The 16,306-nt window shown below is 37.3% G+C and overlaps 4 protein-coding genes and 2 long non-coding RNA genes across 6 annotated transcripts in view; 4 read left to right on the top strand and 2 right to left on the bottom strand.

The window, feature by feature from the left end:
• LOC104813291 overlaps nt 1–711 on the top strand; it is a gene marked incomplete at its 5' end in the record, with an annotated part of 1,024 nt that extends 313 nt beyond the window's left edge. Inside the window, 2 exons of the mRNA XM_010540859.1 lie at nt 14–195; nt 294–711. Coding sequence (XP_010539161.1) covers nt 14–195; nt 294–473 — 362 coding nt within the window. The remainder of the gene's footprint in view (nt 1–13; nt 196–293) is intronic.
• Nucleotides 712–938: 227 nt separating this feature from the next.
• LOC104812139 lies at nt 939–1,652 on the bottom strand. The gene is made up of 2 exons (XR_771557.1): nt 1,562–1,652; nt 939–1,475 (listed from the first exon to the last, which is right to left on the bottom strand). It is a non-coding gene; the product is annotated as an uncharacterized LOC104812139 (long non-coding RNA).
• Nucleotides 1,593–4,125, top strand: LOC104812141 (putative aluminum-activated malate transporter 3). The gene is made up of 6 exons (XM_019202495.1): nt 1,593–1,822; nt 1,944–2,081; nt 2,181–2,450; nt 2,561–2,700; nt 2,903–3,049; nt 3,363–4,125. The coding sequence occupies exons 1-6, from the start codon at nt 1,612–1,614 to the stop codon at nt 4,056–4,058; spliced, it is 1,602 nt and encodes a 533-aa protein (XP_019058040.1). The 5' UTR covers nt 1,593–1,611; the 3' UTR covers nt 4,059–4,125.
• Nucleotides 2,447–2,963, bottom strand: LOC104812140. Its single transcript, XR_771558.1, has 3 exons — nt 2,871–2,963; nt 2,578–2,768; nt 2,447–2,464 (listed from the first exon to the last, which is right to left on the bottom strand). It is a non-coding gene; the product is annotated as an uncharacterized LOC104812140 (long non-coding RNA).
• Nucleotides 4,126–7,031: 2,906 nt separating the features above from the next.
• LOC104812136 (cytochrome P450 CYP736A12-like) lies at nt 7,032–9,486 on the top strand. The gene is made up of 2 exons (XM_010539139.1): nt 7,032–7,731; nt 8,625–9,486. The coding sequence occupies exons 1-2, from the start codon at nt 7,036–7,038 to the stop codon at nt 9,456–9,458; spliced, it is 1,530 nt and encodes a 509-aa protein (XP_010537441.1). The 5' UTR covers nt 7,032–7,035; the 3' UTR covers nt 9,459–9,486.
• Nucleotides 9,487–11,610: 2,124 nt separating this feature from the next.
• On the top strand, nt 11,611–13,208 carry LOC104813290 (proline-rich protein 36-like). The gene is made up of 2 exons (XM_010540858.1): nt 11,611–12,085; nt 12,289–13,208. The coding sequence occupies exons 1-2, from the start codon at nt 11,611–11,613 to the stop codon at nt 13,206–13,208; spliced, it is 1,395 nt and encodes a 464-aa protein (XP_010539160.1).
• Nucleotides 13,209–16,306: the final 3,098 nt, after the last annotated feature.

The following is a 16,306-nucleotide window of genomic DNA, read 5'->3' as shown; positions in this document are numbered from 1 at the left end:
CGGCGGCGGCATGGGAGCCGGTATCCGCTGCGTCAACCTTACCCACGGCTCCCGTACACCCTCCACTGCGTTCCGACACGTGACCTCCACGTGGCCTCCGCCGCCAAGAAGGTCTCCCAGACCGGCCTGTTCGACAGCAAGAAACGCCGGAGCCTCGTCAATGGGATGCTCTCGGCTTTCGGAATCGTTTTCGCGGTATATTTCATTAAAAAAAGTTTCCAATTTTTTTGTTTCTACATAATATCCGATGAATTCGGATCCATAATCTGTAATTTGGGGTTATATTGTAACAGTTGATTTCCGGTGGAATAATAGCGGTGGCGACGTATAACGAAGGAGCGAGGGATTTCAAAGAGACACCAGTTTACAAAGAAGCGATTCAGTCTCGGGACCTGATTGATGAAGCAGACAGTTCGAGTTCTGAAGAAGTGTTCGAATCCAATCCGACAGAAGTGGCGCCTACTTTGGAGTAGTTCAGTTCGGATTCAGTTCCAATAACTTCGCTGTAACTAATGGTGTTTCCACCGGAACAACTGAGTTTGTGTGTTCATATGTTACAGAACCAAACTGAAGCAGCTCTCAAGATACCTGAGTAAAAGAGATTACTGTTCTTGCCTTCGTTTTTTTTTTTTTTTTTGGGTTGAATTCCATTGCCTTGGTTATTGTACACAAAGGAAGTTTTTCTTGATCAAGATCATGAAGTTTAGAGCTTTTCTAGAATCAATAAACATATTTTTAAAAAATAAGAAATGAATCCAAAATGAACTCCAAATCAAAATTGATACAAAATCTCAGTAGTGAGAAATTGATAGCTTTTAGGTTTTTTTGGGGTTTGGTCCACAAACAAACACTAAAAATGAACTGGATCCTAAAAACAGATATTCTCACTCTGTAAATAGAAGATTAGGCTTGGCAATTGTTTGACCAAAGAGAGAGAATACAATCAACCACTCAATTAATTTAATTTAATTTAATGAATATTGTCTGTGTAAAAACGTGGTCCAAGACGTGCACAGCAAAAACACACATGCTTTGTGCAAATGGATTTGATGAGACTAATTAAACTCCAAATCTAACGAAATCTGAAATAAAAACGTTAAATTTTTGGGGAATTGGGTTCCCATGCACTCACAGGATCCATCCCTCTTCCTGTCTTGTCTCCGTCCACGTTTCGACACGCAATTTCGTTCTTGAACCATGCAGACAATGTCGCGGTAGTAAATCTCTCTCCTCGTTGTTCCCCATTTCTCACTCCTCCGCGACAGCAAAAGACGAATCCCACATATCTCTCTTGTCTCCGGTTCGATTCGATCATCGGAAATGGCGGCGCCGAAGCTGGGATCGTTCAGGCGAAGCATGTTCGACGGTTCGTTCAAACAGAGCATGAAAGAGAGATTTCTCTCTACGAACAGAGGCTACTCCGATCTGAGATATTCCTACGACCACGACGATGCCTCCTCCGAACAATGCCGCCCCTACAGGTACATCATCAAACAAGACGAAACCCCACTTTCAATGTCTCCATTTGATGAGATGTAAGATGAGAATAAGGGGGAACAACCTCTCAAAAACTGTTGATCTTGTTTCTGAAGGTGGCTCTGCAACAAGATCATGGGGTTTCTCAGGAACACGCAGGAGGTTTTCGTCGTGGCTTGGGAGATGGGGAAGTCGGATCCGAGGAAAGTCATATTCTCCGCGAAGATGGCTTTGGCTCTGACACTAACATCACTCCTCGTCTTCTGGAAGGAACTGGGAGCTGACATCAACCGCTACTTCGTGTGGGCGATTCTTACAGTGGTTGTTGTCTTCGAGTTCAGCATAGGTACAAGAGAACATCTGTCTGGTTTTGACAGAGTATTTGTTCTGTTTTCTCCCGGTATCCTTTGGTTCTGAGCCGTTGCCTTTCGTTTTCTCTGTCATTTTTCGCTTTCAACATTATGCAGGAGCTACTCTAAGCAAAGGATTTAACCGGGCATTAGGGACATTATCGGCAGGAGGCCTCGCCCTTGCCATGGCAGAGCTTTCAACAATGTCCGGAGGCTGGCAAGAACTTGTAATCACCATAAGCATTTTCGTCATAGGTATATCGGTTACAGCTCTCTCTTGTTCCATTCTTGTAGAAAAAAAGCACCCCTGAAATCGTTCCAATTCTGACAGAACATTGTGTGCCTTCTTGTCAGCTTTCATTGCCACTTATGCGAAACTGTACCCGACGATGAAGCCTTACGAGTACGGGTTTCGGGTTTTCCTGTTGACGTATTGCTACATAACGATGTCGGGTTATCGAACAGGAGAATTCTTCGAAACAGCCATCTCAAGATTCCTTCTAATCGCGCTAGGTGGAAGCGTATGCCTCGTTGTGAACACTTGCATCTTTCCGATATGGGCCGGTGAAGATCTCCATATGCTGGTCGCCAAGAACTTCATGAATGTTGCAACGTCTCTGGAAGGTTCACATTCTAACCTGAGTTAATAGTACATGGTTTAGGGTTCATGAAGAAGATTCACAAATTATTCCGAAAATCAAAGCATTTCCTATTCATAGAGACGTTCTTGGTAGGTTGTGTGAATGCATACCTCGATTGTGTGGCATACGATAGGATCCCCTCGAAAATTCTCGTCTATGAGGCGGTTGCTGATGATGCGGTTTACAGTGGTTACCGGTCCGCCGTCCAATCTACCAGCCAAGAAGATACTCTGGTAATGTAAATTCCCAAATCTCCATAAGTTTTCTTTCACCCATCAACACGCCATAACCATTTCCTCTCCTGATGTATAAGTATAACACTAAGCAGAACAGAACAGAGAAGAGAAGACTGCAATGAAACATCAAAGGGTCGAGTTCTTACAAGACATTTCTCTGATATTACCTCTCTTGTTCATTTTTTTTTCTTGTCTGAAGATGGGATTTGCAACATGGGAACCTCCACATGGACCTTACCAATCATTCAGATATCCATGGCAGAACTACGTGAAGGTCAGTGGCGCATTGAGGCATTGCGCCTTCATGGTCATGGCATTGCATGGCTGCATACTCTCAGAAATACAGGTATACTTTCTCTTCTCCATTACACCGGTTTCGAAGCTATACTGATGTCCAAATTCTCCATACATTCAACCGAAACTCGAACAATGCAGCATCCTATATATGTGTTATATGCATTGATACATAGCTCTCAGCTGTTATCCGAAATTGCTGCTTCACCTCTTCAGGTATCAGAAAGATCAAAGACAAAAACGCTTCTTCAAAGATTAATCACCATAATCTGATATCCACTTTCTCTGTACATTCAACACCAAACACCAAAACAATTAAACACTGGAGATCCGTTCCTGAGGTATGTCGTTATTGTAAAATGCAGGCTGCAGAAGAGAAGAGACAAGTCTTTCGCGATGAACTCAGAAGGGTAGGAGTTGAAGGAGCAAAAGTACTTCGAGACCTCGGAACCAAACTGAAGAAGATGGAGAAACTGGATTTTGACGAAGACATACTCTACGAGGTTCACCAAGCAGCCGAAGCATTACAAAGCAAGATCGACAGAAAATCGTATCTCCTCGTAAACGCGGAGAACTGGGAAATCGGGAACCGAAACAGCGATTCATCAATAACCCAACACGAAATCTCGAATCTTGACGAAGATCTGAAGAGGGTTTTGTCTCACAAATCCAGAAGCGAATCTATGCTCCGAGTACCCAGAAATTGGGATGTACCCATGAACCCTAATTTCCCCAACACCACCCATCAATCAACAAATCCAGTGATTATACAGAAACAACCGTCATGGCCTGCCGGGACCTCTCTAATGGCGGACAGTATGTTGGACAACGACGCGACCAAGATGTATGAAAGCGCGAGTGCTTTGTCCTTGGCGACATTTGCTTCACTGCTCATCGAATTCGTCGCGAGGCTGGAGAATCTGGTGAGTGCTTATGAAGAACTGAGCGAGAAAGCGAGCTTCAAGGACAAGAAGACTGTTGATGAGATGATGACAGAACCAGGAATGGCGGCGGAAAATGTCGGGATCTGGATTAGGTTGCGTCGATGTTTGAAATCATAAAGCGTCGTCCGCTAGATTCAGGTTTAATTTAAAGCCTTTGATCTCGAGGGAAAATAGCATTCAAGATTTATTTTATTATAGTGGTTCCAATTTTTTTCTAAACGGTTTTGTATTATGTATTTTTTGCTAATATCTTAAACATATTTTTATTAAAAATTAATAGATTACGAATAAATAATTTATAAAATAATTGAAAAATATTTGTATTAAAAAAAATTAGAGTTTAAAACAATATTTTGATAAACAAGAATAAAAACAACTAGATTATTAATAGATATCTTTGTAATTTTCTAATAATTGAAACTTGAATTTCAGGTTTTAGACATAATAAAACCTAATATATCTCTTTGTAAAGCTGATATCTAATTTTTGAACGCCTAATGCGGTTTTGATATTTATAATGCAAGATTATTACAAACTATTGTTTCTTACTCCCACCGTTTCATTCTAGATGACCGTTAAAATAAAAACACATAAAAATAATATTTTGTCCAAAATATCCTAATTTATTGTACAGAAAATTGTTATCTTTAAATGTATAAAATATTTGAGTATCATTAATTAGGTGTAAATTTGAAAAAAATAATAAAAATTATATGGAAAATCTAAAAATGACATTTATTTTGAACAAAAAAATCGTTATAAAACGTCATGTACAATAAAACGGAGGGAATATTAAATTTTGGAAAATCCAATTTTCGCGGTATTGCGGAGCTTGGATAATGCGCTGTCATCATGTAATTCAAAACGTGAATAACGTTTTCCAAAACATTTCATATTTTTAGACGGTATTAGAATATATAGACTATATACACACTATATTCCGATAATATTAGAGATGTTGCATATATATATATATATATATATAAGATTTCTAGAGGAAACTATATATTAATTTTTGCAAGGCTACAAGCATAGCGACATATCACATTCGTTGTTAGGTGCTATTTTACGTCTCCTGCCTTGACGACAATGGAATATAAATATAAAAAATATTTATAATTAAAACAGATACGAATTTTAATTTGCTGTCTCCGACGGTGATCGAAGTCGTTGAACCATTGAATTCGTCTCGGAATGCATCAAATTGATGGGAAGCCGTCAAATAAATAGTACCATTGCTAGCGAATGAGATAATGTATCTTATAAGGAATTATAAATTATTGAATAAGTCTCAAATCATGAAATTTTTAAAGAATTTTATAAAAAACAATCATGGAGTTTAGAACCCTGAAAAAAATAGATTTTTTTTTTAAAAAAAAATTAGATTAGTTTAAAGATTTACGGTTTGAGCCCGTTAAAATTTGATAAAAAATTAACAAATATCAAAAGTTAATATTTAATATGAAAAATCGATGAGAATTTAATATTAATTTTTAGGATTTTAAAAATTCACGTTTATTTTCTTAAATTAGTTATAACTTTCGTGATTTTATGTTGATATTCCGTATATTATTTATTAATTAGAAAATTGTCTGCCACAACAACATGTATTTGAAAAAGTAAATCTAAAAAATTAATTATAACTTGCAATTTTTTTTATCTAAAATTTACAAAATGAAATTTGCTTTTACAAATTTGAATTGAGAACTCGTGAAAGTAATTCACGAACCACATCCATCAAATTTATATAGAAAAATAGTAAAGCAATTTTTTCTATTATTTTTGTGAAATTTCGTTACTAAATGTAAATATTTTTGTAACGATATAAACAAAATCGTGACTCAAATTTCTATCGAGGTTGCATCGCTATATATTTGGTGACGCACATCTTCGACGTCATATGTGTCGCAATTTTTAGTTGCGCAAGTTTTGTAATGCAAATTTACGTTGTTATTATGAAGTTATTTTATGATAACAATATTTATTTCGGTTATTTTATTGAGATACAAATTTTGGTTTTGCTTTCTACTCAATATTTTTTGGCACCAAAATTAACTAAAATTTATACAAAAAAAATATGTATACCTCACTAAAGCACATCTCACTCACAAAATATTAATATATTCTATTATTAAGAGATCAGGGTATAATCAAGAGCCTCTCAAATATTTTTGGGATATATGTAAGACAAAAAATATTTTGTTCATTATAAAAATATTATATTTTAAAATTTTAAATATTTAAATAAAATTTTATTATGAAGAATATTAAAATATTAATATCTAAACATAAAATAATTATATTATTTATTACTTAAATATGATTTTTTAAAATAATAAAATGAGAAAATCTAAAAAATTATAAATCAACTTGATATGATCCAAAATTTTGAGCATTATCCCAATATTATGTTGTTTTAAAAGTATAATAAATCTGAAATTAAAAATGACAATATTATTATTTAAAAATAAATAATGATCATATATGATTAAAAATATAAAAAAACACGAATTGTATTTTTAAATTAAAAATTTAAATGAAATGGTAAGACACTAGAATGATTTTTTCGAGCAAATTTGGAGTTGAAAGGTTTGTGTAAATTTAAATGAATGGTATGTTTGTGTAAATTTTTATAGATAAAAGTTGTAATTATTAAGCAAATTAACCAAAACATTAATGAACAACGGTCGCAAAATTATGAATTTAATAGATGGATGAAAAATACATGATAGATAAAAGGTGTATAACCATAAAAAAGAATTATTAATTGACCAATGTTATTTTAAACCATAAATATACTTAAATTTTTTTTTTAAAGATATGTCCACATAATTTTGAGGCCCCAAAAAAGATGGTACGAACCAACCATATAAGTGAAATGACAATTCAATATTAATTTGCGTAGTATGATTAAGAGCCAACCACGTATATAATGTGAGTGAATTAATAACCACATAATTTAATAAACATATTTTTTAAAGCCCTCGTACCTTAAATCCGACCCAAGAAAATCCTTAATTACTCATGCTCGACTCGACTATATATCCCCCTAGAAGCCTAAAATGAAAAAACAAAACACGCACTCACACACAAAATGTCTTCCTTAGCCCTTGTCCTAATCCTCTTGGTCCTCGCATGCTTCAGCTTCCTCTTCCGAGCTTTCTCACGACAAGAATCTTCTGAAAAGTTCGGGAAACTTCCACCGGGTCCACGTGGCATTCCGATCATCGGACACCTCCACATGTTGGGGAAACTCCCACACCAAACCCTAGCTCGGTTATCCAAGAAATACGGACCCATCATGTCCATCAGGCTAGGAAGTGTCCAAACCATCGTCGTCTCGTCTCCACGCGCCGCCGAGCTCTTCCTCAAGACCCACGACAACGTTTTCGCAAGCCGGGCTAAAGATCAAGCCGCCGAGATAATGTCGTACGGGACAAAGGCCATCATATTGCAACCGTACAGCCCGTACTGGCGAGACGTACGGAAGCTATGCGTTGTTCATCTTCTAAGCACGTCCAAGATGGAACAGTTCAAACCCATCATACCAGAAGAGATTGGTCTGATGATGAGTCATCTCAAAAACGCTGCGGAGAAGAAAGAGGTAGTGAACGTCAGCGAAATATTGGCCGAGCTTTTTGAGAATATTGTGTATAGGATGATTTTGGGATATAGTAAAAACAACGATGGTGGCATGAAGCTCAAAGAACATGTGGAAGAGATGATGTCATTGGCAGGAGCTTTCAATATTTCCGACTATTTACCATTTCTTGCTCCATTTGATCTTCAGGTAAGTTTTTTTTTTGTTAACTATAAATATTATATATATAAAAGAAGATTACTAACGGTAATATAGATATTAAAATTCACAATAGCAAAACAAAATAATGAAATTAAGAAGAATAAAAGTGAAATAATAAATTATAGACGCATAAAAATGATAGGTAGAAGTGGTATGTATTGTATATTGTAAGTGATGGATGTTGCACGCTAATAATCACTACAGAAATTTTTTTTCCATGTGGTTCATGGATTGATTCATTACGAGGCTTCCGAATTTTCAATAATATAATTTAATTAAATTTGTCTTTCATTGCATTTAGTTTTTTATTTATACTGATAGTTTACAAAATACTCCCTCAGTTTTTAAAATAATATCGTTTTAGATTTCTCACCATTATTAAGAAAATATAAAAAAGGTCATATATACCCTATTAAATCATATTTTCATTAATTTTTATTAAAGTTAATTTTTTTGATTAAGGGAAATATTGTAATTTTTTATAAAATCAATTAAAAAATCTAAAGCAACATATAATTAGTAATAAAAAATATTTTGTATAATGACATTTATTTAGAATTGAGGGAGTAGTTTCTAGGTTCTCTTTTTTACATGCTTGTCCTACGTGGCATATTGGAGTGGTGGTAATCTTTTTAAGTTATATAAATTTGTGGTTATAATGTTATATATGTATAGAGAATTTTTTTTTCTACCGATGGCTGTCCAGAAATCTTTCTCCCGGAATTTTACATAATCTTTGTATTGATTATAGATTGATTCAGTGCCTAATCAGGTTGTAAACGTATACTAATGCTGTCCCTGCGCAAATTGATAAGATCAATAACATAATAATCTCTACATGTTTGGATGTCTTAAAGTGTTACTTTGTGTGTTGTGTTTAGGGTTTAGCTCGAAGGATGAAAGAGCTAAGCAAGTCAATGGACATAATACTCGAGAAGATCATTGAAGAACATGAGCATCAAAACGAAGAACACAAGTCCAAGGATCACCACAAGGATTTCGTGGATGTGCTTTTGTCTTTGATGAATCAATCCATGAATCCACTTGACAAAAATTCAGACATAATCGGTCGGATTCATGTCAAAGCAATACTAGTAGACTTGGTCGTAGCCGCAGTAGAGACCTCCGCAATAGTAATCGAGTGGACCTTCTCAGAGATCTTGAAGAACTCTCGTGTCATGAAGAAATTACAAGAGGAGTTAGAAACTATTATTGGGATGGATAGGAAGGTCCAAGAAAGTGATTTACCAGAGCTCGAATATTTGGACATGGTTACAAAAGAAGGTTTTAGGTTACATCCCGTTGGACCCTTTTTGGTTCCTCACGAATCCATGGAAGACGTTGTGGTCGATGGATTCTACATACCGAGAAAATCACGAGTCTTGGTTAACGTCTGGTCCATAGGGAGAGATCCTGATGTGTGGCCAAAGAACACCGAAGAATTCTATCCGGAGAGATTTGAGAACGACGATATTGATATTCGAGGCTTAGATTTCAGGCTTATTCCTTTTGGCTCGGGACGAAGAAGATGCCCCGGTATGCAGATCGGGTTGCCGATAGTGAAGCTTGTTTTAGCTTACCTGGTGCATTGCTTTGACTGGAAGATGCCCGATGGAATGCTTTTCGAAAAGATTGACATGGACGAGAAGTTCGGTTTGTCAGTTGGAAGAGCAAATAATGTGATCGCCCGACCAATCTATCGCTTGGATCGTTAGAAATCCCACAATGCTTGTGTCTCTGTGTCAAAATATATAATTAAAAAAAAAAAAAGGAATAAAGGCATGAACAAGAGCGGTGTTCAGACAATAGATTGGAACATGTAAGAATGGATGTGCTGAATAGAGAAGTTATCTCTTTCTGCATCTTTTTATTGCAGGAACAGCGTTGTCTCGGTAAAAGGAAAATCTTAGTTATACCACAAAGTTGTTTGTCGTCGGCCGCGACCCCTCCAAATACAACCCTTGTATCTGAAAACTCCACCGGCCACGCTCCCCCTGTCACCCAGTCGGAGCCCACTGCGTCTGAAAATCTAGATGCCCCTGTGCAACCTACCTCACCACCAAATGCACATGAACCTAGTTCGGCTCCTCTTTGTAATAATCCATCTCAGGAAGAGGTTGCGACTCCGAAATCAGGAATACAAACTCCGTTGAATAAGTCCCAACTGGTACCGGTTGTCCAGGAAAATCGGGAATCAGTTGTGGTAGAAGACTCCACGATTGAGGTTTCTGCTCAACCTGTTCTTGCTAAGCTTCCTTCTGAGCCGAGATCTCCGACAGCTCCCCAGCTTGATTCTCGTATCATCTCACCGGGAAAAGCAGTGGGTCATTCTAATGGCCTACCAAAATTTACTTTGCCGGACAACAAAAGTAAGTCGGCATATCAATTTGAATTTGATAATGAAAATGATATGATCAAGGAAGCTCAGCGTATCCTTCGTTCCAGATCAATTGTCCATACCTTCCGAGATCCAACTGACTTTACCTTAGTCGGTACAGCTCGGAAGGGAAAAGACAAATTTAAGTAGTCCTCTACTACCGAGAAGGTCTCGTTGAGACTAGGATTCGTGACGAATCAACGGTTTGCTGCGATGAATAAGATTTCAACATCTTGATGACTATTAATTGTTGTATTTGTTCTCTTTAGTATGTTTGAGTTGTTTTATGGCTCTAAACTCTGGATTAAATTCTGGTTGTAAAAGATTTGGATTAATATACATTTACCGTTAACAAAAAAAAAAAAAAAAAAAAAAAAATTTTTTAGTTATACTAAAATGATTAAAGAATAAATGGAAATAATCATATTAATTATTTCTTTTCCTATATAAAATACACGCACATAAAATGTATGTTTTGGAACTAATATTTCATTAAACATTTTTTTATTAAGTTGATCGATATTTTCAACGTAAAATTTGTTTTATTATAATAATGACAAGACTAATTGTTTAATGGTCCTAAATTTTAATTAAGTTGATCGATACTTTCTTTCACGTTTTATTATAATAATGACAAAACTAGGCCAGTCTTTTACTGATCTAAGACGGAATGAAAATTAATCTGAATCTGGAAAGGCTTAAAGATATCGGTTCATAATTGAACATCATTCAAGACACTTTGATATATACAAAAAAAAAAAATTATTTTCGTACGTTAGTCCAAGGGAGTTCAAACCAAAGATTGGTTACTTGAATTAAAAAAATAAATAAAAATAAGAAAGTTGAAGATCTTTACCACAGTTTAAGAACCGTGTGTTTTCGGGTTCTCGATTTCGTGAGTATCCGAGGCGCAGGTACTCGCTAAACAATAAGACTAAAGATGAGTGCGATGAAGCCAAGAATTCGGATCACGGGTTCAGATTCAAATTTTCTTAACGATGATGACTTATTCTCGGATATTTTGGTAAGAATAAAATGGCATTTATATCCATTATACTTTAATTTATTTACAATATACTTAAATATATTTTAACATAAAATTATCAAAATATCACGAAAGTTAAGGAAAGTCAATAATTTTCTCAAAAAATTTGACGGAGTCGGATACTCAAATTCAACGTCACGTATATAGGTCATGGGTGTCCGAATTTCACGAAAACGGATTGGAGATAATACTTAAGACATGTAAAGACGAAGACGAAGACATATACTTCTAAAATTCAGGGTATTCGATCCATGGCGAGCCGTAATATCTGGTCGATGGGAGGAGATCCTAATGTGTGGTCAATTTGAGGCTTACCTCGTAGGAAGATGGTATTGCTATTGGTGTTGGGTCTCTCTGGAGGCGAACCCTAGCCGCCGCCTCCGTCGATCTTGAGTGAAACTGGCTGGCCTTCTACTGGTCGGATAAAAGACCGTCTCTCTTTGCCATGGCGAAGAAGAAATCAAACAAATCTCCAACGGCGAGGAAGAAATCGAGCAAATCCCCCCCTGTTTTCCCATCGGCTCCACCTCCGGAACAACTCTGTGTCGACCATCCCACTCCATTACCGGCGATTGCAGCTCCTGGGTCGCTCTCTCTACCGCCGGCAACCTCTCCGTCGGTGGTTCCAGAGCAGCTCATGCCCCCTATTACCTCCACATTTCTTCCGTCGGATTTCCCCCCCCTTCCATCTCCTTCGGGTCAAGCTCCGTCTTCATCTCTGGCCCCTGCTTCTCCATGCATCCAGGTGCCTCCCCTCTCCTCGGCTCCCTTAGCGGACCGTGTTATGTCTGCTGCTCCCCAAGCTATTTCAGCCACAGTTTCCAGCGGCAACTCGAATCTGAAATTTCCTTGGGCAGATCGACTCCGGCAAGCTTCGCGGAATCTCTCCAGACTGGCCAAGCCGGTATTCTCGGCAGAAGGTATCCCGCGAGTCCGAGTTCCCAGTTCGGTGTTCCAGGAAGCTTCAAAAGCCTGGGAAGGGAATATTATGGGACAGTTCTATGGAGTAGCCCCAAACACCTCTAAAATATTCCAATCCCTAAATCCAATCTGGGGAAGGAAGACACGTATCACATCCGTCGCATCAGCGATTCGGCATGTCTCTTTTTCATTCCGGACTTAGCCACAAGGGAATGGGCCCTCGAAATCGGTATTTGGCGAGTGGCGGATGTGATGTTCGCCCTTTCGGAGTGGACACCGACTTCTACCCTCCGCAAGCATGCTCTTACATCTGTTCCCATCTGGATTACTCTCCGGAATATCCCGCCGGAAATGTTCTCACTACAGGGTATCAGCTATATAGCGAGTGGACTTGGTGAACCTCTTCACACGGAGAGAATGCGTCTGGACCCTCTTCAGATCGGTGAAGCCCGTGTCAAAGTTGAAATCCACCTCGGAGAGACATTGAACTTGCCTCCTGCCGTTGAAGTGGAGGATGATGCCGGAGCAATCATCAAGGTCGATGTCAATTATGCCTGGCTACCCCCGCGTTGTATATCGTGCTCTGAATTTGGGCATAGTCACCGTCACTGCCCTGCTAAAAGTCCTACTCAACCTCAGGCCCAGGTCAGCCCCGTTATACAACCATCTACCCCTAACTCTGAAAAGGTTATCATTCCGGTCTCAGATTGTGTTGACACTCCTAAATCACCGGTTATTGTCCCACAACATTCTCAATCAAAACCTTCTCAACCTGTCACAATCACCTCCTTCTCCACGTCTAAATCCATCGATGTGGTCGAAATACCAAATAACCCTTCACCGACTCTTACTATAGTGTCTAGTGAACCCATTACCGATACAGGTACCCCTCTTCCGTTACCTTCGGTCCAGCCGCAAGCCACTTTACCTCAAAAATTTTGTTTTGACTCAGATGAAGAACTAGTGGCAGAAGCTCAACGAATCTTACGCGCTCGTTCTTCTGTTGCTGCTACAGCCCAAAAATCTCAGTACTCCCTTCGATCTTGTGTTAACAACGTCATTCTTGATCCTTCCGATTTCACACTAGTTGGAAAAGCTCGCAAGGGTAGAGGAAACTTTTAGTTTTATGAACTGCTTTTGGTCATCAGAGCTCTAAATATTGTCTTTCGTATAATTCTCATGTTTCTTTTGGATTCGGTTATTATGACTCCTTGTACTTAGGGATTTATCTTACGGATTTTCCCTATTGTAAAAACATTTATATTTATAAGATTTACCGTTACCAAAAAAAAAAAAAAAAAAAAAAAAAAAAAAAAAAAAAAAAAAAAAAAGATGGTATTGCTATGTAATCATACATGTGGGACCGGTTGGTTTCATCTCAATAGGCGCATTGCTTCATTGGTAGAAAATTTTCATTGTAGGAAGATGGATCAATCAAGAAGATATTTTGGCTATGTATGTGAATTATGAAATCTTTCTAACTTATAACTTATCAACGCCATCGACGGTGAGAAGATATATTTAGTGATACTGTCTTTTTCAATTCCTATTTATTTTGGGGCAGTTGGAAGAAAACGACAAGACTCTAAAATATTCAATCACATTTTCCACATGCATCACGTGATTGAATTCCCAGCCACATAAACAACAACTGTTTCCTTCTCCATTTTTTTTTAAAGTAGAGTTCCCGTCGGTTTCTCCAAAGCCTAAACCTCAGAAATCTTAGAAACAAAGAAGGGCGAAAGGAACCAAAATGTCTCTCTTAGCCCTCGTCCTAATTCTCTCGGTCCTTCTTGGATCCTTGGGCTTCCTCTTCGCAAGGCACGAACCTTCTAGAAACTTAGGGAAACTTCCACCGGGTCTGTTGAAGTGTATGACGACATGATGGATGGCCTAATTTGTGGTGATACACAAGCTGATTTGGTGGACGTAATTTCATGCCAACGTTTATTTATTTCCTTTATTTGTATTATGGAGATTTCCTTTATTTGTAATTAGATATTTTCCTTTTCTTTATTTCTAGACCTTCTATATATTTTGTACAATATTTTGTAAATGAATCAAGAGAGTAATTTTTCCATTCTCATTGTCTTCTTCTTCTTTCTCGGTACTATACTCACCGAGATAGGTTTTACACTTCTCTTCCATTTAAACGATTATAAACTCTCATATCACAAAAGTTTACATGGTATCAGAGCCTCAAGAGCCATGGTAACCTATTTTTTATTTGCTTCCGCTACTTAACATATATTATGTATATCCCATTTGGTCACATATAGATCTAAAGAGGAGAGTATTGTAATGGCTCATTATTTGTCTCAAGAAGACTTCAATACAATCGTCACTTTCGAGTATATTCGAAAATTCCGAATCATCGATGATACATGGCCTCAAACAACCAAAGAAGAAAGGGACCATGCCCACGATCAAGTGATGGATGAACTCGAGAAGATTCATCCGGATTTGAATCTACAAAAGAGGTTATTATTCAATTTTCTTGGATTTCTTCCGGGTGAGTACAATAATCTCATCCTTCAAATTTTATCATCAACTTCTTTACCATCCGTTCAAGAAGCACGCATGATGTGGCATAAAGAGCTGTTTTCAAGGGGAAACATTTGTTCATATAAACGAGAACAAACATGCCAATCATATAACGGGAATGTAATGCATTCATAAATCAATGAATCAATACAAAGTCAAAATGTCATATCACGGATCATCCTAGAGCATTACAACCAACAACATTGCCCCAAACATGGGAGAAACAGAACATGAACTCACAGATAAAGCGGTTCGTGAATTCTTCATACAACACATGAAGCCTAGTCCGATGCCAAATGAGGGGGAATGTTTGGATTCATTTGGCATGGTGAATGGAGAAACAAAAGAAGAAGGTTTAGGAAAGAAGGACGAAGGGGTAGAAAAGAAAAAGGTTGAGCAAACTACCTTAGAAGATGGCTTCAAAGAGGACACAAGGAACTCCCATGACGAAGCATCCAAGGAGAATGTGCTACTGCCAAAACAAAATCCCTTCATTCGGTCCATTCACTTAACTCCTTTATGCTCTTTAAACGATTATGTCTGTGAGAGTGATGATGGACAGGAAACTCAAACAAAAGTGGAGATCCACAAAGAGCAACAACACTTGGTGACATTGGAAGCGAATGATTTGTTGACTGGAGTAAAAGGCCGGGAGAGAAGAGACGATGAGTAGTATTCAAACGGAGACAAAGAACCGAGTTTGTCCTTTCTTCTCTTATCCCATTCAATTTGAGTTTTCGGTACCTATTGACATCTTTCAGATTCTGAATGTTTTCAAAATTAATGAGGTTGATATCTTCATGAAAGAAGCTCCGGAGATTAGTCCATACAAGATAGAGATTATTATTCCAAAAATATTTACACACAATTCAATGTTGCCTATGAGTTATGAAAATTCTAGGCTTGGTATTTCTACTCCCTATTCCTTTTTATTTGATTTATATTCATTTATAAATAGATTGGATGTTGAATATAAATATTTAGATTAATTCTAAGAATGCGGATGAATATAATATTAACAAATATAAAAGTTTAAGTGATGCGTATGATGACTATGACGAACCATTGCCATATACTGTGAAATTAGGACTAAGACTTGCATTTTTCCATACTAGATCATTATTCCTACTGTTATTTGATTTACAAAATGATTTTGACAAGGGTAACGATATATTTAGTCACAAAGAATGCTGTATTGCTTTTATTAAAAAAAAGTCTAACCGTTTCTTTAAAGTGTGGCAGGATCGAAAGGATTATGATCATTCAAATAAGAGAGAAACTCTTACTTTTCTCTTATTAACCGATGCTCCTAACACTCGTGAGATGATAAGAGAGAACACAACAAAGTTTTTACCCAAAGAAGTGTACAAAGACGCTTCAAATGATGGGGAAGTGAAAACCATTTGGTGTAGAATCAAAGGTAAGTCTTTGTATTCATTCGAATATAAAACTTACGTTAATTTTATTGGTTTGCAGGATTCAAACACAAAGGAACCACTTTGGAAAATACTGGAACAATTTATCAAGAAAAACCATGGATGCTATGACAAGAAGGATGTTCAAAGAACAATGTTCATTGTTGTCAAACAATGGCGGAATTGGAAAAGCACAAAAAAAAAAGGTTAAAGTAATTTCCGCTTTCAAGATTGATTTTTCGATTCTCTACAAATCATCTT

Source organism: Tarenaya hassleriana, unplaced genomic scaffold (genome assembly GCF_000463585.1).
Source record: "Tarenaya hassleriana unplaced genomic scaffold, ASM46358v1 Cleome2, whole genome shotgun sequence".
Lineage (NCBI taxonomy): Eukaryota > Viridiplantae > Streptophyta > Magnoliopsida > Brassicales > Cleomaceae > Tarenaya > Tarenaya hassleriana.
The sequence above is the reverse complement of the archived record's forward strand: the minus strand, read 5'-3'. Positions and strand labels throughout refer to the sequence as shown.